At 51.1% G+C, this 24,003-nt stretch overlaps 1 protein-coding gene across 4 annotated transcripts in view; it reads right to left on the reverse strand.

The window, feature by feature from the left end:
- Positions 1–273: 273 nt before the first annotated feature.
- Positions 274–24,003, reverse strand: part of LOC308570411 (SCAN domain-containing protein 3-like) — a 31,894-nt gene continuing 8,164 nt past the window's right edge. For 2 of the 4 annotated variants that reach the window (XM_081165251.1, XM_081165252.1), the window contains exons 3-5: positions 1,279–1,785; positions 1,034–1,115; positions 274–838 (exon numbers count right to left, since the gene is read on the reverse strand). In XM_081165251.1, the coding sequence (XP_081021377.1) occupies positions 621–838; positions 1,034–1,115; positions 1,279–1,686 (708 nt within the window). In that variant the 5' untranslated portion in view covers positions 1,687–1,785 and the 3' untranslated portion in view covers positions 274–620. Of the gene's footprint in view, positions 839–1,033; positions 1,116–1,278; positions 1,881–24,003 lie in introns of all 4 variants that reach the window. The other 2 variants (XM_081165250.1, XM_081165249.1) reach the window with 1 other exon arrangement.

A 24,003-nucleotide genomic window follows, 5' to 3' on the forward strand; every position in this document is an offset into this window, starting at 1 on the left:
TACCTATCTGTAACTGGAACCATGGAAGGCACCACATTATTTTGCTGATTTATGATCCGGCAAACCTTCACTGAAGATGAACTAAAAAATTATTAATGGGTTGAATACATTCCAAACTAAAAAAAATTGGGAGGGCTTCCCATGTTCTGGCTATCGGGAGAAAGTAGGTAGATTCAGGTAGGTAGACCAGTTGGTCTCTAAGGTGCTACTGGACAATTTTTTAATTTTTTTTTGAAGATTCTTTTAAATACTGTTTAAGGACTTTTGTTGTTGTTGTTTTAAGACTTGATTCTTTTAAAGGAATTTTTTTTGGAAGAGTTTCCCCCCAATTTCTTAACTCTGATCTTAACCCACTGTCTTATCATCACAATCACTGGTATATGACTTTCTATTGTGTTTAACAAATCCATATGTCTATTAACTTGCAAGAAGCATTTTATTCTGTGTTGTTATCCGTAGGTTGATTTTCAGCGTGGTCCCCCCCCCCCCCGAGGCCACGTTTTTTATCTTCCAGGGCTCTGGGCTCTCTTCCAGCTCTCCTTTGTTTAATAAGATTTATGGCGCAGCAATCTTTCAGGTCTTAGAGGAAATGGGTGGAACTCCATGTTGATTTCTTCAAATCATTCTGTCTGTGCAAGCATGCCAGTTTTCCAGATTTGACAGAAGAAAAAAGAGCAGGAGATTCCTTTGCCCCCAGAAACGCCCTGTCTCCCCCACCCCTCAGCCTCTTTCCCCCCAAGATTCCTTCCCCCTATGTGATCCGGTTCCTCAGCCACTGTTTCCCCTCCACCAGGATGAAGAGATGGAGGAGGAGATCTTGCTGGCATCCTTCTTTCACCTATGAGAGACAAAGGGGAGCCAGGAGTGCATGGTGCTTCTCTCAGAGGTGCATTCTGGCCTTTGTACCCATTTCATATTTTAGTTATGTGAAAATACATCTCTTGTCCTTCCCTCAGATACTGAAAGAACCCAGGGATTACTTCCAGTGTCAACAGAACGTGGCCAGACTGAGAAACAACTCCTTCCTCCTTACCCAGCGGCCTCTCTCTGGTGTCCAGCGAAGTCCTCTCTGCCTCAGAGGGATCAGGACCTGTTGCTGCCGACTGATCCTTTTCCTGAAAGAGCAACAAGGATTTGTAATAGAGAATGTGGAGATGGGTTAGAAAAGGAATGGCTGGGACAAAAACTTGAGGGGTATCCAGTGTCATTCCAAAAAAAGGATGGGATTTAGGGATACTGTCCCTCCTGTTCAGAGCCCCAGAGGAAAGTCTCTCTCACCTGCTGCTCTGCCTGCTTTCTCTCCTCTGCCTGACTCAGGAGGAAACCTTCGGCCAGGGCCACTGCCTGGGAACTGGTCTCTGCTCCACATTCCCTCACCCAGTTCTCCGTCTCCGCTGGAAGGACAGCCAGGAACTGCTCCATGATCACCAGGTCCAGCATCTCAGCTTTCGTGTGCCTTTCTGGCTTCAGCCACTGGTGGCAGAAGTAGTAGAGTTGGCTGCAAACCTCGCGGGGTCCTTTGGCCTCCTGGTAGCAGAACCACCTGAACTGCCGGCTCTGCACCTCTGAGCGGAGGGTGTCCTCCTCACCCAGGATCTTCTGCAGAGTTTTCCCAGAATTCCCCACTGCTCCCATTGCCAATGCCATGGCCTCTTCCTGCTTCAGGGCCAGCTGAGTCTTGCTCATCCATCTGTGCTATCAGGAAGTCTCCAAAAGATCAGAAGGAACCCCTTGGTCTTCTGCTAAGTTCTGTCCATCCAAACAAATGAGAGGTACTGGCAAATTCTACAAACAAAGACACTGTTCTGTTATAAAACTGATAAATGGGAAGGAGAAGAAGGTGGTTCCCTGTGCAAGTGTAGATGAGTCTTGGAAGGAACCTATGAAAATGATGAATCAGGAGATAGAATGGAAAATTAAACAAATGAGACAAAGGACATTCGAGTCGGCTAATAAATGTGGGAAATTGCTGGCTTGGCAAATGAAAAAAAGACAAAAATTAAATACAGTTACAAATTTAGAAGTGGAAGGAAAGGATATACAGAACCCAGCTGAGATTAGAAATTGTTTCCAGACGTAGATCGATTTTCGAAAACAAATGGATTACAAAAAAATCTCACAAGAAAATAAATTAATGTTGAATTACAAAATAACTGAACAGGAGATAGAAGGTGCCATTCAGAATATGCAATTCGGTAAATATCCAGGACCGGATGGACTGACTTCAAGATACTACAGATCTTTAAAAGAATGGCTAGTACAACTGTCAGGGAACTGCCATCAGAGGCGAGAGGAGAGGTAAGATGCTCCAATGATGCAGGGGAGGGAACTAGCAAGGAGAGAGAGAGAGAGCTTCCACTGGGGAAGGAAATCCAGGGGACACCAGGGAGAAAGGGGAGGCTGAGAGTATGGCGGAGGGGAGGCTCCGAGACTCTTCCAGTGAAATCAGCGGAGAGAGCACAGGACCTCTGCTTGGCACGCCCACGCTGCGCAGAAAGCTTCCGCACAGAGAATCTAGGAGGAGACTTGGAGTCAAGGAATTTTTATGTTGGAGGAAATTTAGGAAACGCCCACTGACGGATTCTGCCAGTGACTGAGACAGTCGTGTTGTAAGGGCTGTCAAACCAGGGAAAGGTTTAGCTATACAACCAGCTTGGAGCAGTTTGCAGTTTACGCACAAGCAACCCCAATTCCCATTATAGCAATCCGTCAGTCCCTCAGTTGCTTGTGCGCAGAGCAGCAGAGGCAGCATCATGAGTCAAACCGGAGGAGCAGGCACCGGAGAGGGGGCCAGGAGAGAACCAACTCTTGAGAGAAACAGAGATTTGGAGCAGCAACTGGCTATACTAGAGGCGCGGCTGGAGGAAAGGCGGACTCAGGATGCCCAGGGGAAGCCCACCCCCATCGCAAGGAAGGTACCGGGACTAGTGCAGAATTTTGCAGGCAACCCCAGAGATTATAATGCATTCAAGACAGAAGTGCAATACGCGCTGGATCTGCAGTATGAGGATTTTGTAGACGATGGGGGGAGAGTCGCTTTTGTGATAGGGCATCTGGAAGGAGGGGCCAGAGAATGGATTAGGCCCTTAATGGCATCGGAGAATGCTGCCTTAAAGGACTTGAGAAATTTTTTTAGCGCCATGGACCATATGTTCTCGAGTGATGTGGAGCAAAGCGTGACGCGCAAAGAACTGAAGGGGTGCAAACAAGGGAACCAATCAGTGAGAGAGTACTGGTCACGATTTGCAATGCTTATCCACAAACTCGGGTGGGAACTGGGTTCAGAACCAGTGCAAATGTTATTTGAGGAAGGCTTATCCCCTTGGGTAAAAGATGAACTTTCCCGCTCGCCCCGCCCGCAATCGATGGACCAGCTGACTAAAATGGCGCTTGCTGTGGGAGTACGCCAAGAGGTGCGTGCTCTGGAAAGGCGGGAAGGGAGGGCAGAGCGTTGGCATGACAACCGCATTCCAGACGTGCCGGAGCAACCTGCGCCGCCCATGGAACCAATGGAAATTGGAGGAGTGTGCGCGCGCGGGGTTTCAAACTCCGGCGAGGTTCGCAAGAAGGAGGGGAAAATGACCAAGAAGTGTTTTCTCTGCCAGCAGCCGGGACATTTTGCCAGAGTCTGCTCTCAGAGAAAGGCGTGGCAAGGAATGGTGGGGGCAGCTGGTGGTGAGCAGGAGCAGGGAAACGGCAATGCTTGGCTGCAGGAGAGCGGGCACAGCAGCCAGGCGAGCAACCAGTAAATGTGCCCAAGCCAGACCCCCCCGGGCAGCCATAGCCATAGAGATGGTGCTAGAACTCCCGAACGGACACCCTATTAAGGTGAAGGCATTGCTGGATTCTGGCAGCTCTTCCAACTTCTTTAGCAGGGATTTTGCACTAGAACACCAGCTCCACGTGGTGCCTCTAGAACACCTGTCAGGGCTGCCTCAGGTCTCAGCTCACAAAAGACCAACGCCAGGTTCTTCTTATATACAAGGATGTTTATTGCAGTTCATTATTTCTTCCACAACCGAGGCGCGCAGCCCCGCGCCTCTTAGCCTAGACGTTTTAAGTCCCCTCTGAATCGGTCCCGCCCCTACACCAGCTTAAGAGGCTTGTGCTAGTCCACCTCTTCCTGTCTTTCCTTTTCCGCAGGGTCTTTCTGCCCCCCTGGGTTCCTTCCCTCCTGCTCTCTCCCGAAGCGGATTCCTCAGATGCCTGTTCCCCCCTCCTTCGTGCTTTGGGGCCAGGCTCCTCCTCCGGGCTCTCTCCATTTCCGCGCGCCTCCACATTTGAACTTGGCGCGCGTTCGCTACCCCTGACCTTCCTCTTGACACTTACACTACTCCCTGTACTACTCTCCGCCTCTTCCGGCAGGACGTCCTGCCCCGATCTCCTTCCCCTGTCTCCTGCCTGCTCCGCTCCGTGTGTCACACTGGGAACTCCACTCTCTTCACTTCGTTCCTGCTGGGAAGCCGGCCCCGATCTCCCACTCCCACTCGGGGTTTCCCTGCTGCTTCCCTGCTCCTGGCAGGTCCCCCCTGTGACCCCCCTTGGCCTGACTAGGGACGCCCCCTTCTGGGAATCCTCCGATTCACTTGAGAGACTCATGGAAGACCTCAAGTCATTGTCATCCTCTTCCTCACAGTCCTGGGATTCTTCCCCATCGCTCTCCGTCTCCCCCCTCACCTGTGCCTCTGTCCCTGAACCCCTGACATCCATCCCCCTCTCGAAGCCCCCCCTTCCCCCCCTCCCGCTGCTCGGGCGCAGGTTCCGGGGGCTCCATCGTTGCGGAGGTCGCTGCCGGACACAGGTCGTCGACGTCGATCTCCTCTGCTTCCAGTTCATTGTTTGTGTGCTCGAACCCATGGTCCTCTCCCAACATGTTCACGTCCTCCCCTCCCCCTGTTGCCTGGGTGGGGTCTGCTTGCCAAGGACCCATCCGCCACCTCGTGCGCCAGTCCTCTTCTGGTTGGTCGTCCCACCAGTAAGGAGTGTCGGTGTCCACCCCCGAACACGATCCCCTTGGAGGGCTCGACTCTGGCGTCGTCTCCTCTGCGGAGGAGAACCCTCGGAAGGTGCTGGCGGAAAGTGTGGGCATAAAAAGCCAATCGTCGAAAAACTGTGCTGGCATGGGCCTGTGTGGGAAAAGGGCATGGAACTCGTCCTTGAGGAGGGGTTCGTCCAAAGCGTAGTCCGGCACCCAACTGTTGGCGCTGGCCGGGGCGCCCTCCCTGGCGAGAAAATATTCTACTCCCTCTTCCCCCCATCTCGAGTCCAGAATCTCTGTGACCTCGTTGATTGGTTCGTCCCTAGGTGACCTCCCCCTCTTGGGCGACTCTCTGCTCGGTTCTGGTGCCGTCCCTGACTCCTGAAATCTGTGTGGGGCCCTGTAAGGGGTGAGCACCGACCTATGAAAGACCGGGTGCATTCTGGAACCTTCGGCGAGGGCCAGTCGAAACGCTACAGGATTGATCCTGGCCTCAACTTGGTACGGCCCTAGTTGCCTGTGTCCTAGCTTCTTCTTAGCTAATGACTTGGCCAGCATTGCTTGGGCCGCTAACCATACCCAGTCTCCCACCTGGATGTCTTCCCCCTCCCTCCTGTGTCTGTCTGCCTGCACCTTATAGGCCTGTTTGGCTAGCTCCAAATGTCTCCATAACTCGTTGTGGACCTCTTGCAATTCTGCTGCGAAATGGTCGGCTTCCTGTGGCGCCCCCTCCCCCGTCGTTACGAGCCCCGGGAAGGTTCTGGGATGCCGTCCATTGTTAGCGAAGAACGGCGTCACCCCCGTCGACGCGTGCTTCGTGTTGTTGTAGGCAAACTCAGACATCGGCAGGTAATCCACCCAAGCCGCGGGGCGCTGATTGGCGTAACATCTCAGGTACTGCTGCATGATCGCGTTGACCCTCTCCGCTTGGCCGTTGGTCTGCGGATGTCTCGCCGACGACAGGTTGATTTTGACGTGCAGAATCCCTAGGAGCTTCTGCCAAAAGCTGGACATAAACTGGCGCCCCCTGTCGGACAGAATGGACCGTGGCAAGCCATGCACCTTGAACACGTGGTCGATGAACAGTTTGGCGGTCTGCTCCGCTGTCGCCACCTTCGCGCAAGGAATGAAATGCGCCATCTTGGTGAACAGGTCTACAACCACAAGCACCGCCGTCTTGCCTCGCGAACTGGGCAGATCAGTGACAAAGTCCAGCGCCACCCTCTCCCACGGTTGCAGTGGCGTCTCCAACGGTTCCAGCAGTCCCGCTGGCTTCTGGTGCACTGGCTTGGACCTTTGGCATGTGTCACACCTGGCGACGTACTCCGCGACCTCCCCTCGCATCTGGGGCCACCAAAAGTCTCTGGCCACTAATTCCGTCGTCTTTTCCTTGCCGAAGTGGCCAGCGCTGGGTGCGTCGTGCAACTGCTGCAGAACCTTCGCGCGGAGATCGTCTCCCGGAACGTAGAGACCACCTTTACGGGTCAGCAGGCCGTCGCGTATCTGGAACTCGTCATCCTTCGCCGTGCCTCTCCGCACCCCTTCCATTTTGGACTGTGCGAACGGATCCGCCTGCAACGCGCGCCGCACCGCCTTCAGGTCCACGGCGGCTGAAGCGCACGCCCACGCCTGTGGTGCAAAAATGTGCTTGGCTGCCGCCGGTGCCGCTTCCTCGAGATACTGCGGTTTCCTGGAGAGCGCATCTGCTATGACATTGTTGTCGCCTGGGATGTACTCGATTCTGAAATCGAAATCCGCAAAGAACTCCGCCCAGCGTATGTGCCTCTGGCTCTGTAGCTTCGCCGTGCGCCAGTGCTCTAGGTTCTTGTGGTCCGTGCAGACCTGCACGGTGTGCTTGGCTCCGATGAGAAAGTGCCTCCATGCCTTGAAAGCTGCGTGGATGGCCAGCAACTCCCTGTCCCAGATGGTGTAGTTCTGTTCCGACTTGCTGAGCTTCCTTTTTTTTTATAATAATTTTTATTAATTTTCCAAACATGTAATACAACACAAACAAAACAAAAGTATACAAAACATACAAACAAATAAACATGTATAATTACTCAAACTTATTTTCCTAAACCTTCTTTCTCGGACTTCCCCATACCTCCCTGCGCAAGGATGACACGCAAATCCGACTTGCTGAGCTTCCGGGAGTAGAAAGCACAGGGCCTCCAGTACCCCTGCGGGTCTTCCTGCAAGAGGACGGCCCCCACTGCTCTGTCAGATGCGTCAGTCTCCACCTTCATGGGCCTGCCGGGATTCACGTGTAACAGCTGTTCCTCGGACGCAAAGAGACTCTTAAGTGAAGGACTGCTCCGCCTGGTCCGTCCAGGTGAACTTCTTCTTCTTGGAGCTGAGAGTGCCCGTGATAGCTGCCGTCTCCCTGGCGAAACCCCTGATGAACTTGCGGTAAAAGTTGGCGAAACCGACGAACCTCTGGACCTCCTTCCGCGTTCGCGGGCTCTTCCAGTCCAACACCGCGCGGACCTTGGCGCTGTCCATGGCTAGTCCCCTGTCGGACAGCCTATAGCCCAGAAAATCCACCTCCGTCACGTCGAATTGGCACTTCTCCAGCTTGGCGTAGAGCCTGTGCTCCCGTAGCCGCTGCAGGACTTCCTTAACGTCGCTCTCGTGAGCCTCCGGCGATTCCGAGAAGATAAGAATGTCGTCGAGGAAACATACGCACTTCTTGTAGAGGAGTCCCGCTAGCACGTGATGCATAAAAGCTTGGAAAAAGTGGGAGCCATTTTGGAGACCAAACGGCATAACTCTGTATTCGTAGGTGCCCAACGGTGTGAACATGGCCGTCTTCCACTCATCACCCTCTCGCACGCGTATGAGATTGTAAGCTCCGCGGAGATCCAACTTGGTGAAGATCTTCCCTTTCCGCACCGTGGCGAGCAGGTCGTCAATCTTGGGCATGGGAAAGGCCGCGGGCTTTGTCTTCGAGTTTATGAATCTGAAGTCTACGATCAGCCTTTTTTGGGGCGTGTCCTTCTTCTTCACAAAAAACACAGGACTGCCCCCTACAGCCTTTGATTCTCGGATGAATCCCCGCTGCAGGTTGTGATCTATGAACTCCCTGAGCTCCCGCAGCTCCTCCTCGGACATGGAATACAGCTTCACAGGCGGCAGCGTTGTCCCTGGCAAGAGGTCAATAGCGCAATCGTAGGGCCGGTGAGGTGGCAACTGGTCTGCCTCCTTTTCGCAGAAAACCTCCAAAAACTCCTTGTACTTGAGGGGTACTGCTTGCGCCATGCTGAGACGTAGCTGCTGCCCCTCCTCTTGGCCCTCCTCCTCTTGACCGGTCTGGATGCAATGCTGTGCGCAATAGGACGAGCCGAAGGTGAGCTGCCGCTGGTACCACGCCATGGTCGGGCTGTGCCTATCCAGCCAACTCATGCCTAACACTATAGGCGTGTCTGACAGACGGGTGACGTTGAAACTGATGATTTCTCGGTGATTGCCAATCTGCATCACCATGGGTGGCGTCTGTTGCACCACCTGCCCACCCAGCAACTTCCTGCCATCCACCGTGACGACGTTCAAAGGCAGCGTGGCTGGTAGGAGCTCTATGCGATGCTGCTTGACGAAGTGCACCCCCACAAAGTCTGCGTTGCTCCCACTGTCAATTGTAATGGGAACTTCTAGGGTGCGTCCATTAGGTAGCTGGAGAGTTGCAGTGAGCTGCACCACTGGCTTAGGTGGCAGGGGGTCTGTAGGCTGCAAAAGCGCTGGGGACTGCCCTACTGACTCGCCTGGCTGTGCCCCAGCATTTCTGCTTCCAGCCAGGCATTGTCGTTTCCCTGAAACTGCTGTTCATGTTGTGCTGCTGCAGTTACTGTTGCTAAGGCTGCAGTGTGCTGCCGGAGCCTCTGGGGACACTCTTTGGCCATGTGCGTCCCACTGTCACAGATGTAACACTTCCTGTTCCCTCTAGGAGGCTTTGTCTTGACTGCTCCGGACGCTGGGGCTCCGGCTGCTGACTGAGCCTTTGCAGTCCCCAGTTCCATCGGCTCCTCCCCTGCCTGCAGCTGAGGGGAGGGACGCGTACGTCCTGGATCTCTGGGAAAGAAAGGAGGCACTCTAGACGGTGCGTGAAGCTGGCTACCCCCCTCATTGCGCCAAGGGCGTTCTTCATGGCGTACTCCAATGGCAAGCGCCCGCTGCACCACGTCTGCCAGGGTTTTAGGTCTGTCCCCCCTTGCCAGTTCGTCTTTCACAGGGCCAGAGAGCACCTCCCAAAACAAGTCTCTGACTGTCAGAGAATCTTTCTCCCATCGCAGCACATTCAGCAAGGCGAAAAAGCGAGCATGGTACTGACGTACTGAAGCCTTGCCTTGCCTTAAACCATGCATCTGCTGGCGTGCTACATCCACATCCACGCTAGACTGGAAGCAAGCGTCCATGCATTTGATAAATTCATCAGAGTCCCTTCGAGCAGGGCAATCCTCGCGCCACAGATTGCGCAGCCAAGCCCTCGCTTCCCCATGCAAGTGGGACACAATGAAACCCACTTTTTCCTCCTCATCTTTAAAGCCGTCGCGAAGCAAATGCAACGCATATTCTACGTCAGCTCTAAAACTGGGGTACTGCTTCAGGTTCCCATCGAAGTGGGCTACCAAGTTGCCTCCTCTTCTGCCCAGTGCTACTCCAGCAGCTTTGGCCCCCGGGAACCCCACCTGGCATGCATGATCCCACCTGGCTTGCAGATCTTGGCACCGCTTTTCCGCCTCTTCCCCCCTCTTCTGGGAGATCGCTACCTCAGTGGTAAGCTGGGAGACTGCGTTGCGTAGCTCAGCTATCTGCTGCTCCATACTCATGGCTGCCAAACTTCGTGAGCTTTGCAAAAAAAATTTTTGCGTATCTTTGGGAGGGGACTTACTGTCAGGGCTGCCTCAGGTCTCAGCTCACAAAAGACCAACGCCAGGTTCTTCTTATATACAAGGATGTTTATTGCAGTTCATTATTTCTTCCACAACCGAGGCGCGCAGCCCCGCGCCTCTTAGCCTAGACGTTTTAAGTCCCCTCTGAATCGGTCCCGCCCCTACACCAGCTTAAGAGGCTTGTGCTAGTCCACCTCTTCCTGTCTTTCCTTTTCCGCAGGGTCTTTCTGCCCCCCTGGGTTCCTTCCCTCCTGCTCTCTCCCGAAGCGGATTCCTCAGATGCCTGTTCCCCCCTCCTTCGTGCTTTGGGGCCAGGCTCCTCCTCCGAGCTCTCTCCATTTCTGCGCGCCTCCACATTTGAACTTGGCGTGCGTTCGCTACCCCTGACCTTCCTCTTGACACTTACACTACTCCCTGTACTACTCTCCGCCTCTTCCGGCAGGACGTCCTGCCCCGATCTCCTTCCCCTGTCTCCTGCCTGCTCCGCTCCGTGTGTCACACTGGGAACTCCACTCTCTTCACTTCGTTCCTGCTGGGAAGCCGGCCCCGATCTCCCACTCCCACTCGGGGTTTCCCTGCTGCTTCCCTGCTCCTGGCAGGTCCCCCCTGTGACCCCCCTTGGCCTGACTAGGGGCGCCCCCTTCTGGGAATCCTCCGATTCACTTGAGAGACTCATGGAAGACCTCAAGTCATTGTCATCCTCTTCCTCACAGTCCTGGGATTCTTCCCCATCGCTCTCCGTCTCCCCCCTCACCTGTGCCTCTGTCCCTGAACCCCTGACAACACCCTTTGCAAGTAACGACCATTGATGGAAGAGAACTCTTGGGGGGGTGACCCACCAGACCCCTCCCATGAAAATGAGGGTCTCCAGACACACTGAGACAATTGCCTTTCACGTTGCCACATTAGCTGGGCCACCAATCATACTGGGAATGAGCTGGCTGGCACTGCACGATCCAGTACTGGGGTGGCACCAGCGGACGGTCACCTTTGGGTCAGCTCACTGCGTAGAGCACTGCCACGAAGGGGAAACCCCAAGGATGGCAGTAGCCAGGGTGGCAGGGATGGCGGTGGGAGAAAAGGGGAGAGTACCACCTCAGTATGCAGACCTGGAAGAAGTCTTCAGTGAGAAAGAGGCGGATAGACTACCCCCTCACAGGCCCTTTGACTGTCAGATCAACCTACTCCCGGGGGCTCAGTTACCAGTGGGTAAGTTGTACGCCATGTCAGACAGGGAGATGCAGGAGTTGCGGAAGTTCATTGACAAGAACCTGAAGAGGGGCTTCATACGAGAATCAAGGGCAGTGGGGGGCAGTCCAGTGTTCTTTGTGGACAAAAGAGACTCCAAAGAGCCCCGATTGGTCGTAGATTACAGGTCGGTCAATCGGGTATCGGAACCAGTGACCTTCCCAATGCCCATTTTGGCCAGGGTAAGGAAAGGGAAGGTCTTTACCAAGCTGGACCTTCGGGGGGCGTACAATTTGATAAGGATGAGAGAGGGGGACGAATGGAAAACCACTATGTTCACCCCTCTGGGGGCCTTTGAGTATTTAGTTATGCCCTTCGGATTACAATCAGGTTTGTCCTGCTTTCAAGCTTTCATGCACCACGTGTTGGGGTCCCTGCTGTACAAGAATTGCGTGGCGGTCCTAGACGTGCTAATCTACTCGGAGAACGAGGAGCAGCATGTTAAGGATATCAGGGAAGTGCTGAAAAGGCTGCAGGAGACCAGCTGTGGGTCAAGCTGGAGAAATGCCAATTCCACGCCCGAGAGGTTGAGTTCCTGGGCTACAGGTTGTCTGACAAAGGCTTAGCCATGGACCCAGGCAAGGTGCAGGCGGTACTAGAATGGAAGGCTCCCAAGACCCGAAGGACGTGCAGAGATTCCTGGGGTTTGGAAACTTCTATAGAAAGTTTATCAAGAACTTCGCCCACTTAACGGCACCCATAACCGATTGTCTCAGCAGCAAGAAGAAGTTTGAATGGACAGAAGCGGCTCAGCAGTCTTTTGAAAAGCTAAAGAGGGCGTTCGCTTCGGAAGAGCAACTCTTACACGTGGATCTGCAGAAGCCTATGAGATTGGAAACAGACGCGTCAGACAGAGTGGTGGGAGCCGTATTGCTCCAGCCAGGAAATCGATCAGAGTGGAAGCCGTGTGCTTTTTTTTCAAGGAAGCTGAACAAGTCAGAACAGAACTACAAGGTGTATGATCGGGAACTGCTCGCAATTCATGAAGCCTTTCGACGTTGGAGACATTTTCTAATAGGCGCGCAGCACAAGATCCAGGTGTGCACGGACCATAAGAACCTGGAATATTGGAGGACTGCACAAGTTCTCAACCAAAGACAGGTGCGATGGGCACAGGAGTTTTCCAAGTTCTTCTTTGAAATTCAGTACGTGCCGGGAAAGGAAAACGTCAGGGCAGACACCCTCTCCCGTAAACCGGAGTACTTGGAAGGAGAGGGAGCGCCAGAAGCAAGACATGTTATACCCGAGGACCGATGGGTGTGTGGGGGAGTGTTAGTAGGGAAACAAGAACTAGCCGGGTTGACGAGAAATGACGAGTACACACAAACTAAAATCAGGGAGATACGAGACTCAGATGAAAATCAGGGGGGTTTTGAGGAAAAGGAGGGGGCTCTGTACTATAAGGGAGCATTGTACATACCAGAAGGGGACTTGAGAAGAAGAGTACTCAAACAGCTACATGACAACCCCACGGCGGGACATTTTGGTCAACACAAAACCATGTTGCTTGTCACCAGGCAGTTCTGGTGGCCAAGAGTGAGGGAAGACGTGCGGGAATACTTACGGGGGTGCGAGCGCTGCCAGAGGGCTAAAGGGGAGAAGGCAGCACCCACAGGGTTACTGGAGCCCTTACCCACCCCGGAAAGGCCATGGGAGGTGGTATCCATTGATTTTATGACCGATTTACCCAAGTCCAGGGGAAAAACAGCAGTCATGGTGGTAGTTCACTTGATGTCCAAAATGTGCCATTTTATTGCTTGCTCGCATGCAGTGACAGCAGAGGAAACAGCTAGGCTGTTTGTAGATCACATCTTCAGGTTGCATGGCGCCCCCTTGAGGGTTTTGTCCAACAGAGGCAGGCAATTTACTTCCAGATTCTGGAAGAAGCTCATGAGCCTGCTGGACGTCGAAGTGAGCTTCTCGACGGCCAGACACCCGGAGACCAACGGACAAGCAGAAAGAGCTAATAGCGTACTTCAACAGTACCTACGCTGCTACATCAACGAAAGGGAGAACGATTGGGTGGAAATACTAGCGCTGGCCGAATTTGCATACAATAATGCTGAACATGTGTCCACGGGGATGAGTCCGTTCATGGCTGTCAGAGCTGCTTCCAGGTCCCAGCTCACAGAGGACCACGCTAGCCGGTATTACTGTACAAAAGTCTTTATTGAATTACAAGTTCCATTTTCAAGCCGCAGCGTGCAGCTCTACGTCTTAGAAGCTAGACCGGCGAAGCTCCGTCTGAGTCTCCGCCTCCTGTACACCAACTTAATACTCTAGCCTTACTCCACCTCTTCCGTCTTTCCCTCCTCCTCTGGGTCCCTCTACCCCCTGTGGTCTCTTCCTTCCTGGACTCTTCTGACGCCGACCCCCCGGACTCTGCTCCCTCCTTGCGGCGGGCTTTAGGACCTGGCTCCCTATCCGGACTGCTTACTGTGCCGCCTTCCTGTGCATTTAAACTTGGCACGCGCGCGCAGCCTTCGACCTTCCTCTTGACCGTTTCCTCGCTCCCCGATGGAGGTGTGGCCAATCCTAACTCCTGCCTTCCCGCTTGCGGCGAGCCGCCAGCTCCCGATGCCTGCGACCCCTCCCCCCTACTGTGCTCTGGTGGGGAAGCTGGTCCCGATTTCCAACTGCTGCTCTCTGAGTCTCCTCTGGTCCCTTCTTCCTGGTGTGTCCCCCTAGGCGCCCCCCTTGTTCTGACCACTGACGCCCCTTTCTGTGAATCTTCCGATTCACTGGAAAGACTCGGAGATCTCGGGCCGCTGTCATTGCTCATATTTCCTTCGGATTCCTCCCCCTCGCTCTCTGTTTCCTCCCTTTCCTGTGCCTCTGCTCCTGAACCCCTGACAATGGCCAATTACGGGTGTCACCCCAGGGCCTTCCCAGGGGAGGGGGAGGGGAGTTGGAGTGTGCCGGCGGCCGAACAATTTGTGGAAGAAATGGAAGCTTTACACCAACAACTTAAGGTTAACCTAGAGAGGGCTAAGGAAGTATACAAGAGGCAGGCAGACAAGCACCGCAGAGAAGGGGAGACAATAAGGGTTGGGGACCAGGTGTGGTTGTCAACCCAAGGGTTACCGTTCAAAGGGGGGTGTAAGAAATTGCGGCCAAGGCGACTGGGACCCTTCGAGGTAACACAACAGGTGAATCCTGTGACCTTTAGACTCAAATTGCCCACCAACATGAAACTGCACCCGGTGTTCCACAGGTCCTTGCTCTCACCGTACCGGGAAGGGAGGGAATTTCAGGGGCGAGAAAGAGAAATCCCCATGCATCCACGGGTGGAGGAAAGGGAACTTAGTGGTCACGCAGCGGAAATTCTCGATTCAAGGTGGAGAGGGAGAAGGGTGGAATATTTGGTGGCTTGGGAAGGGGAACCAGAGTCGGAAAACACTTGGGTTCCTGCAGAAGAGATCAGGGATGAGTATCTGCAGGAGGAGTTTCACCGCAGGTTCCCAAGGAAGCCCAAACCACTTGGAAGGTTCTGGGAGGAGCAATTTGGCACCACGGATGATGAAGAAGAGTTTGGGGGATGGCCCGCCTCCGAAGAGGAGGAGGGGGGGCATCCAAGGGAGAGGAATCCAACTGGGGAGATTGGGCAGCGGAAAGAGACAGCAGCAGGTGGAGAGCGGTGTTTGAATCTTCTGAGGAAGGGGATAGCTCCTTCCCGGGGTTTCCCGCGTCGCCGTCCGAGGAACGGATGGGGGAGGGGGAGGGCCCTGGGAGGGAGGTGGATGTCAGGGAACTGCCATCAGAGGCGAGAGGAGAGGTAAGACGCTCCAATGATGCAGGGGAGGGAACTAGCAAGGAGATAGAGAGAGCTTCCGCTGGGGAAGGAAATCCAGGGGACACCAGGGAGAAAGGGGAGGCTGAGAGTACGGCGGAGGGGAGGCTCCGAGACTCTTCCAGTGAAATCAGCGGAGAGAGCACAGGACCTCCGCTTGGCACGCCCACGCTGCGCAGAAAGCTTCCGTGCAGAGAATCTAGGAGGAGACTTGGAGTCAAGGAATTTTTATGTTGGAGGAAATTTAGGAAACGCCCACTGACGGATTCTGCCAGTGACTGAGACAGTCGCGTTGTAAGGGCTGTCAAACCAGGGAAAGGTTTAGCTATACAACCAGCTTGGAGCAGTTTGCAGTTTACGCACAAGCAACCCCAATTCCCATTACAACAACCTTTGAAAGAGGTCTGTAATGAAATAATGGAGGGGAAAAGGGCACCAGAGTCGTGGAAAGAAGCATATATCACACTTGTACCGAAAATAGAGACTGAAAAGACGCAGCTTAAGAACTATCGCCCCATATCATTGCTTAATGTGGATTACAAAATTTTTGCAGATATTTTAGCTAAAGATTAAAAAGAGTTTTAGTGGAAGAGATACATAAGGACCAAGCAGGCTTTCACCCAGGAAGACATCTATCTGATAATGTGAGAAACATAATTAATATTTTAGAAAAATTACAAGTGAATTTAAACACTAAGGCAGTTTTAATTTTTGTGGACACGGAGAAAGCCTTTGACAATATTTCTTGGATTTTTATGAAAAAAAACTTACAGAGTATGGGGGTAGGCCAAGGCTTTGAAAATGGTATAAGTGCAATATATTCTGAACAAAAGGCTAAATTGATTGTAAATAATGTGGTGACGGAGGAAGTTAAGATAGAAAAAGGGACACGACAAGGTTGCCCAATCTCCCCACTGCTTTTTATATCGGTCCTGGAGGTTTTGCTGAATATGATAAGAAGGGACCAATTGGTTAAAGGTGTACAGGTCGGAGCCAAACAGTACAAATTGAGAGAATTTGCAGATGACTTAGTATTGACGTTACAGGAGCCAGAATCTAGTACTAAAAGAGTTTTAGAACTGATTCAAGAATATGGTCAGGTTGCAGGGTTTAAATTGAATAAGTAAAAAACCAAGGTTTTAGAGAAAAATTTAACACCAATTGATAGAGAGAGGTTTCAGAATGAGACAGGTTTAACAGTGGTTAAGAAAGTTAAATACCTGGGGATTAACATGACTGCAAAAAATGGGAATTTATTTAAAGACAACTATGAAAAATGCTGGGTTGAAGTGAAAAAAGATTTGGAAATTTGGTCAAATTTGAAGCTTTCACTGCTAGGCTGTATTGCTGCGATAAAAATGAATGTATTGCCTAGAATGTTGTTTTTGTTTCAAACATTGCAAATTGTGGACAAAATGGACTGTTTCAAGAAGTGGCAGAGAGATATTTCTAGATTTGTCTGGCAGGGAAAGAAGCCCAGAATAAAATTTAAAATACTAACAGATGCAAAGGAAAGAGGTGGATTTGCCCTGCCAGACTTGAAACTTTACTATGAATCAGCAGCGTTTTGCTGGTTGAAAGAATGGCTGCTTCTTGAAAACGCAGACATTTTGGATTTAGAAGGTTTTAACAACGTATTTGGATGGCATGCATATTTGTGGTATGATAAGGTTAAAGCGCATAAAGCATTTAAAAACCATATTGTCAGGAAAGCATTGTTTAATGTTTGGATAAGATACAAGGACTTATTGGAAAATAAAACCCCAAGGTGGCTGTCACCGATCGAAGCGAAAGCCCTGAAAAAGCTCAATATGGAGGTCAAATGGCCGAAATATTGGGAAATATTGGAACAAGATGGAGATAGATTGAAATTGCAGAGTTTTGAAAAACTAAAAAACAAAGTGCATGATTGGCTTCATTATTATCAGATAATGGAGGCATATAAATTGGACAAGAAAATTGGCTTCCAGGTGGAAAAATCAAAATTAGAAACAGAACTGTTAGAACCTAAAACTAAGACTTTGTCAAAGATGTATAACTTGCTGTCAGGGGCTCAGGAACAGAGGCACAGGGGAGAGAGGAAATGGAGAGCGAAGGGGAAGAATCTGAGGGCAGCGTAGGGGAGTATGGCAGTGACCCGAGAGATTCCATGAGCTTCTCCAGCGAATCAGAAGATTCCCAGAAGGAGGCGCCGATGGCCAGGGCAAGGGGGGTCCCAGGGGGGACGCGCCAGAAACAAGGAATAACAGAGAATAACAGAGACCTCATTGTGGGAGTTTACTATAGATCCCCAAGCCAAACGGAGGACATAGATGATGCCTTCCTGGAACAGATGGCCAAGCATGCAAAAGGAAGGGAGATAGTAGTAATGGGGGACTTCAATTAACAGATTCCTCACTGGCCTTGCAGACAACTTCATTGTCCAGAAAGTGGGAGAAGCAACAAGAGGAACAGCCGTTTTAGATCTGGTCCTAACCAATGTTGATGACTCGGTTAGTGGGGTAGAAGTGGAAGGATCATTAGGCGCGAGTGATCATGCTCTTCTGAAGTTTACTATACAGCGGAAAGGAGCAGCCAAGCATACTAGGACTCAATTTCTTGACTTTAAGAAAGCCGACTTCATAAAACTTAGGAAAGTGCTGGGTGAGATCCCATGGACAGTAATACTAAAAGGAAAGGGAGTTCATGATGGCTGGGAGTTTGTTAAGAGGGAGATAGTAAAAGCACGTCAGGCAATACCAATGAGACGGAAACATGGAAGGTGCCTAAAGAAGCCAGGGTGGCTATCTAAAGAACTTTTAACTGAGTTAAGATTAAAAAAGGATGTGTACAAAAAATGGAAAAGGGGGGAAACCACCAAAGAGGAATTCAAACAAATAGCCAGCACGTGTAGACACAAAGTCAGAAAAGCTAAAGCACAGAATGAACTCAGGCTTGCTAGAGAGGTTAAAAGCAACAAAAAAGGCTTTTATGGGTATGTTCGTAGCAAAAGGAAGAACAAAGAAACAGTGGGGTCACTCAGAGGAGAAAATGGTGAAATGCAAACAGGGGACACAGAAAGGGCTGAACTCCTCAATGCCTTCTTTGCCTCAGTCTTCTCCGATAAAGAAAACAATGCCCGACCTGAAGAATTTGGAGCAAATGATTCAGCAAAGGAAACACAGCCCAGAATAACTAAGGAGATAATACAAGAATATTTGGCTAGTTTAGATGTATTCAAGTCTCCAGGGCCAGATGAACTGCATTGAAGAGTATTAAAAGAACTGGCAGATGTGATCTCAGAACCACTGGCAGTCATCTTTGAGAATTCCTGGAGAACAGGCGAAGTCCCGGCAGACTGGAGGAGGGCAAATGTTGTCCCTATTTTCAAAAAGGGGGAAAGAGAGGACCCAAATAATTACCGCCCAGTCAGTCTGACATCAATAGCAGGGAAGATTCTGGAGCAGATCATTAAGCAAACAGTCTGTGAGCACCTAGAAAGGAATGCTGTGATCACCAATAGTCAGCATGGATTTCTGAAAAATAAGTCATGTCAGACTAACCTGATCTCGTTTTTTGACAGGATTACAAGCCTGGTAGATGAAGGGGACGCAGTGGATGTAGCCTACCTTGATTTCAGCAAGGCATTTGACAAGGTGCCCCATGATATTCTTGTAAAGAAGCTGGTAAAATGCGGTCTTGACTCTGCTACCACTCAGTGGATTTGTAACTGGCTGACTGACCGAACCCAAAGGGTGCTCATCAATGGTTCCTCTTCATCCTGGAGAAGAGTGACTAGTGGGGTGCCACAGGGTTCTGTCTTGGGCCCGGTCTTATTCAACATCTTTATCAACGACTTGGATGATGGACTCAAGGGCATCCTGATCAAATTTGCAGATGACACCAAACTGGGAGGGGTGGCTAACACCCCAGAGGACAGGATCACACTTCAAAACGACCTTGACAGATTAGAGAACTGGGCAAAAACAAACAAGATGAATTTTAACAGGGAGAAATGTAAAGTATTACACTTGGGCAAAAAAAATGAGAGGCACAAATACAAGATGGGGGACACCTGGCTTGAGAGCAGTACATGTGAAAAGGATCTAGGAGTCTTGGTTGACCACAAACTTGACATGAGCCAACAGTGTGACGCGGCAGCTAAAAAAGCCAATGCAATTCTGGGCTGCATCAATAGGAGTATAGCATCTAGATCAAGGGAAGTAATAGTGCCACTGTATTCTGCTCTGGTCAGACCACACCTGGAGTACTGTGTCCAGTTCTGGGCACCACAATTCAAGAAGGACACTGACAAACTGGAACGTGTCCAGAGGAGGGCAACCAAAATGGTCAAAGGCCTGGAAACGATGCCTTATGAGGAATGGCTAAGTGAGCTGGGCATGTTTAGCCTGGAGAAGAGGAGGTTAAGGGGTGATATGATAGCCATGTTCAAATATATAAAAGGATGTCACATAGAGGAGGGAGAAAGGTTGTTTTCTGCTGCTCCAGAGAAGCGGACACGGAGCAATGGATCCAAACTACAAGAAAGAAGATTCCACCTAAACATTAGGAAGAACTTCCTGACAGTAAGAGCTGTTCGACAGTGGAATTTGCTGCCAAGGAGTGTGGTGGAGTCTCCTACTTTGGAGGTCTTTAAGCAGAGGCTTGACAACCATATGTCAGGAGTGCTCTGATGGTGTTTCCTGCTTGGCAGGGGGTTGGACTCGATGGCCCTTGTGGTCTCTTCCAACTCTATGATTCTATGATTCTAAGGGGCCAGCGGGGACTCCCAAAGCAGCAGCGGGAGATCAGGACCAGCTTCCCCACCAGAGCGTAGTGGGGGGGAAGAGTCCCATGTGTCAGGGCCAGCGTCTCCTCCAGCAGGGAGAGAAGATGAGTCAGGGCTGACCACGCCTCTATCGGAGAGTGGGGGAACGGAGGGGAGGTCAGGTCCAGCTAGCCTCCCCGAAGGGGGAAGCAGTGACAGGAGCAGTGTAACGGTCAGGAGGAAGGTTGCCGGCTGGGCGCGCGCGCCAAGTTCGAATGTACAGGCGCGTGGGACAGCAGAAAACCCGGATTGGGAACCAGGTCCTAAAGCCCACCGGAGGCAGGGGGAAGACTCAGGGGACTCAGCGTCAGAAGAGTCTAGGAAGGGCAAGACCCCAGCTGACAGGCGGAACCAGAGGAGGAAAGAGCAGAGGAAGAGGTGGAGCAAGGCTAGAGTCTTAAACTGGTGTCTGGGGGGGAGGAGATTCAGACGGAGCTTCAGCGGTCTAGAGTTTCAGACGTAGAGCTGCACGCTGCGGCTGTGAAAGCGAAACTGAACTTCAATAAAGACTTTTGCATATAACAACGAACCGGCGTTGGTCCTTTGTGAGCTGGGACCTCGGGCAGCTCTGACAGTAAGCTCCGTCTCCATAAAATTATAGAATTGAACCCTCGCAGCATGAGTTGGCGCAGCGAGGGGCAAAACTTGGTGTTTTGCGAGCTCACGAAGATAGGCAAAGATGACTACAGAGGAGAAGGTGACAGAACTGCAAGAAGCAGTCACGAGGCTTTACGCAGAAGTAACAGCATCCAGAAAGAGAGAAGAAGAAGCAGTAGCGCTCTGCCGGGATCTGCAAACCAGGTGGGAACGTTTGGGCAAAGAGGGGCTGCCAGGACCGAAGCCGGAGGGAGTTGGCCTCGGGAAGAGGGGGGGCAGCATCGTAGCCCACTTCGACGGGAACCTGCAGCAGTATCCTAACTTCAGAGCAGACATAGTTTTCGCGCTCAATTTGCTTTGGAAAGACTTTAGAGATGAGGAGGAGAAAGTAGGGTTCATAATAACTCATCTGCATGGGGAAGCTAAATCGTGGCTGCACAATTTATGGCGCGAAAATGATCCCGCCCTCCAAGATTCAAAAGCATTTATCAAGGCTATGGACGATTGTTTTAAATCAACGGTAGATGTGGATGTGGCCAGGAGGGAAATGCACGGGCTGAAGCAGGGCAAAGCCTGGTTAGTGGGGTAGAAGTGGAAGGATCATTAGGCGCGAGTGATCATGCTCTTCTGAAGTTTACTATACAGCGGAAAGGAGCAGCCAAGCATACTAGGACTCAATTTCTTGACTTTAAGAAAGCCGACTTCATAAAACTTAGGAAAGTGCTGGGTGAGATCCCATGGACAGTAATACTAAAAGGAAAGGGAGTTCATGATGGCTGGGAGTTTGTTAAGAGGGAGACAGTAAAAGCACAACGTCAGGCAATACCAATGAGACGGAAACATGGAAGGTGCCTAAAGAAGCCAGGGTGGCTATCTAAAGAACTTTTAACTGAGTTAAGATTAAAAAAGGATGTGTACAAAAAATGGAAAAGGGGGGAAACCACCAAAGAGGAATTCAAACAAATAGCCAGCACGTGTAGACACAAAGTCAGAAAAGCTAAAGCACAGAATGAACTCAGGCTTGCTAGAGAGGTTAAAAGCAACAAAAAAGGCTTTTATGGGTATGTTCGTAGCAAAAGGAAGAACAAAGAAACAGTGGGGTCACTCAGAGGAGAAAATGGTGAAATGCAAACAGGGGACACAGAAAGGGCTGAACTCCTCAATGCCTTCTTTGCCTCAGTCTTCTCCGATAAAGAAAACAATGCCCGACCTGAAGAATTTGGAGCAAATGATTCAGCAAAGGAAACACAGCCCAGAATAACTAAGGAGATAGTACAAGAATACTTGGCTAGTTTAGATGTATTCAAGTCTCCAGGGCCAGATGAACTGCATTGAAGAGTATTAAAAGAACTGGCAGGTGTGATCTCAGAACCACTGGCAGTCATCTTTGAGAATTCCTGGAGAACAGGCGAAGTCCCGGCAGACTGGAGGAGGGCAAATGTTGTCCCTATTTTCAAAAAGGGGAAAAGAGAGGACCCAAATAATTACCGCCCAGTCAGTCTGACATCAATACCAGGGAAGATTCTGGAGCAGATCATTAAGCAAACAGTCTGTGAGCACCTAGAAAGGAATGCTGTGATCACCAATAGTCAGCATGGATTTCTGAAAAATAAGTCATGTCAGACTAACCTGATCTCGTTTTTTGACAGGATTACAAGCCTGGTAGATGAAGGGGACGCAGTGGATGTAGCCTACCTTGATTTCAGCAAGGCATTTGACAAGGTGCCCCATGATATTCTTGTAAAGAAGCTGGTAAAATGCGGTCTTGACTATGCTACCACTCAGTGGATTTGTAACTGGCTGACTGACCGAACCCAAAGGGTTCTCATCAATGGTTCCTCTTCATCCTGGAGAAGAGTGACTAGTGGGGTGCCACAGGGTTCTGTCTTGGGCCCGGTCTTATTCAACATCTTTATCAACGACTTGGATGATGGACTCAAGGGCATCCTGATCAAATTTGCAGATGACACCAAACTGGGAGGGGTGGCTAACACCCCAGAGGACAGGATCATACTTCAAAACGACCTTGACAGATTAGAGAACTGGGCAAAAACAAACAAGATGAATTTTAACAGGGAGAAATGTAAAGTATTGCACTTGGGCAAAAAAAATGAGAGGCACAAATACAAGATGGGTGACACCTGGCTTGAGAGCAGTACATGTGAAAAGGATCTAGGAGTCTTGGTTGACCATAAACTTGACATGAGCCAACAGTGTGACACGGCAGCTAAAAAAGCCAATGCAATTCTGGGCTGCATCAATAGGAGTATAGCATCTAGATCAAGGGAAGTAATAGTGCCACTGTATTCTGCTCTGGTCAGACCTCACCTGGAGTACTGTGTCCAGTTCTGGGCACCACAATTCAAGAAGGACACTGACAAACTGGAACATGTCCAGAGGAGGGCAACCAAAATGGTCAAAGGCCTGGAAACGATGCCTTATGAGGAATGGCTAAGGGAGCTGGGCATGTTTAGCCTGGAGAAGAGGAGGTTAAGGGGTGATATGATGGCCATGTTCAAATATATAAAAGGATGTCACATAGAGGAGGGAGAAAGGTTGTTTTCTGCTGCTCCAGAGAAGCGGACATGGAGCAATGGATCCAAACTACAAGAAAGAAGATTCCACCTAAACATTAGGAAGAACTTCCTGACAGTAAGAGCTGTTTGACAGTGGAATTTGCTGCCAAGGAGTGTGGTGGAGTCTCCTTTTTTGGAGGTCTTTAAGCAGAGGCTTGACAACCACATGTCAGGAGTGCTCTGATGGGGTTTCCTGCTTGGCAGGGGGTTGGACTCGATGGCCCTTGTGGTCTCTTCCAACTCTATGATTCTATGATTCTATGAAATCCACTGTGTGACAATATCACTCCCGCTTTTTTGCGTTAGTAAATGTGCTGGGCTGGGAGAAGGACTCCGCTGCCGTAAGGGATCTGTTCTGGGAGGGGCTAAATGGGGCCGTGAAAGATGAGCTGGAGAGGGGGGAGAGACCTAACAGTACCACAGAAGTCGTCCAGAGAGCGCTGGCGATAGGCGTGCGCCTGGAAGAACGCCCTTGGAGCAGGGATGAGGCACACCAGCCAGGACAACTCCCTTCCTACCCAGAGAGACAGGGCGTGCGCAATCCACGCCTCCACTGGGGGGGGGGGAGAGCCGATGGAGATAGGTGGTGCCAGGGCTGAGACAGCGACCAGAGCCCAAACACCAGAAGCAGTCAAGGCGAAGGCTCCTAGAGGGAGCAGGAAGTGTTATATCCGCGACAGTGCACAACACACGGCCAAAGAGTGTCCCCAGAGGATCCAGAGGCACACTGCAGCCTCAGCAACAGTAAGGGGAGCAGTTCAGCAGGGGGAACAGCTACAGGGAAACGACGAAGCCTGGTTGGAGGCAGAGGCACTGGGGCCCAGCCAGGCGAGTCAGTGAAGCAGTCCCCAGAGATTTTGCAGCCCACAGACCCCCTCCCACCCAAACCAGTGGTGCAACTCATCGCATCGCTCCAGCTGCCCAATGGACTCACCCTGGAAGTCCCTATTACCATTGACTCTGGTAGTAATGCAGACTTTGTAGGAGTGGACTTCATCAGGCTACATCGCATAGCGCTCCTACCAGCCACGATGCCCCTAAACGTCGTCACGGTCGATGGTAGAGAGCTACTGGGAGGACAGGTGGTACAGCAAACACCGCCTATGGTAATGCAAATTGGA

The sequence above is a fragment of the Podarcis bocagei genome, assembly GCF_964188305.1.
Source record: "Podarcis bocagei genome assembly, chromosome: 12".
NCBI lineage: Eukaryota > Metazoa > Chordata > Lepidosauria > Squamata > Lacertidae > Podarcis > Podarcis bocagei.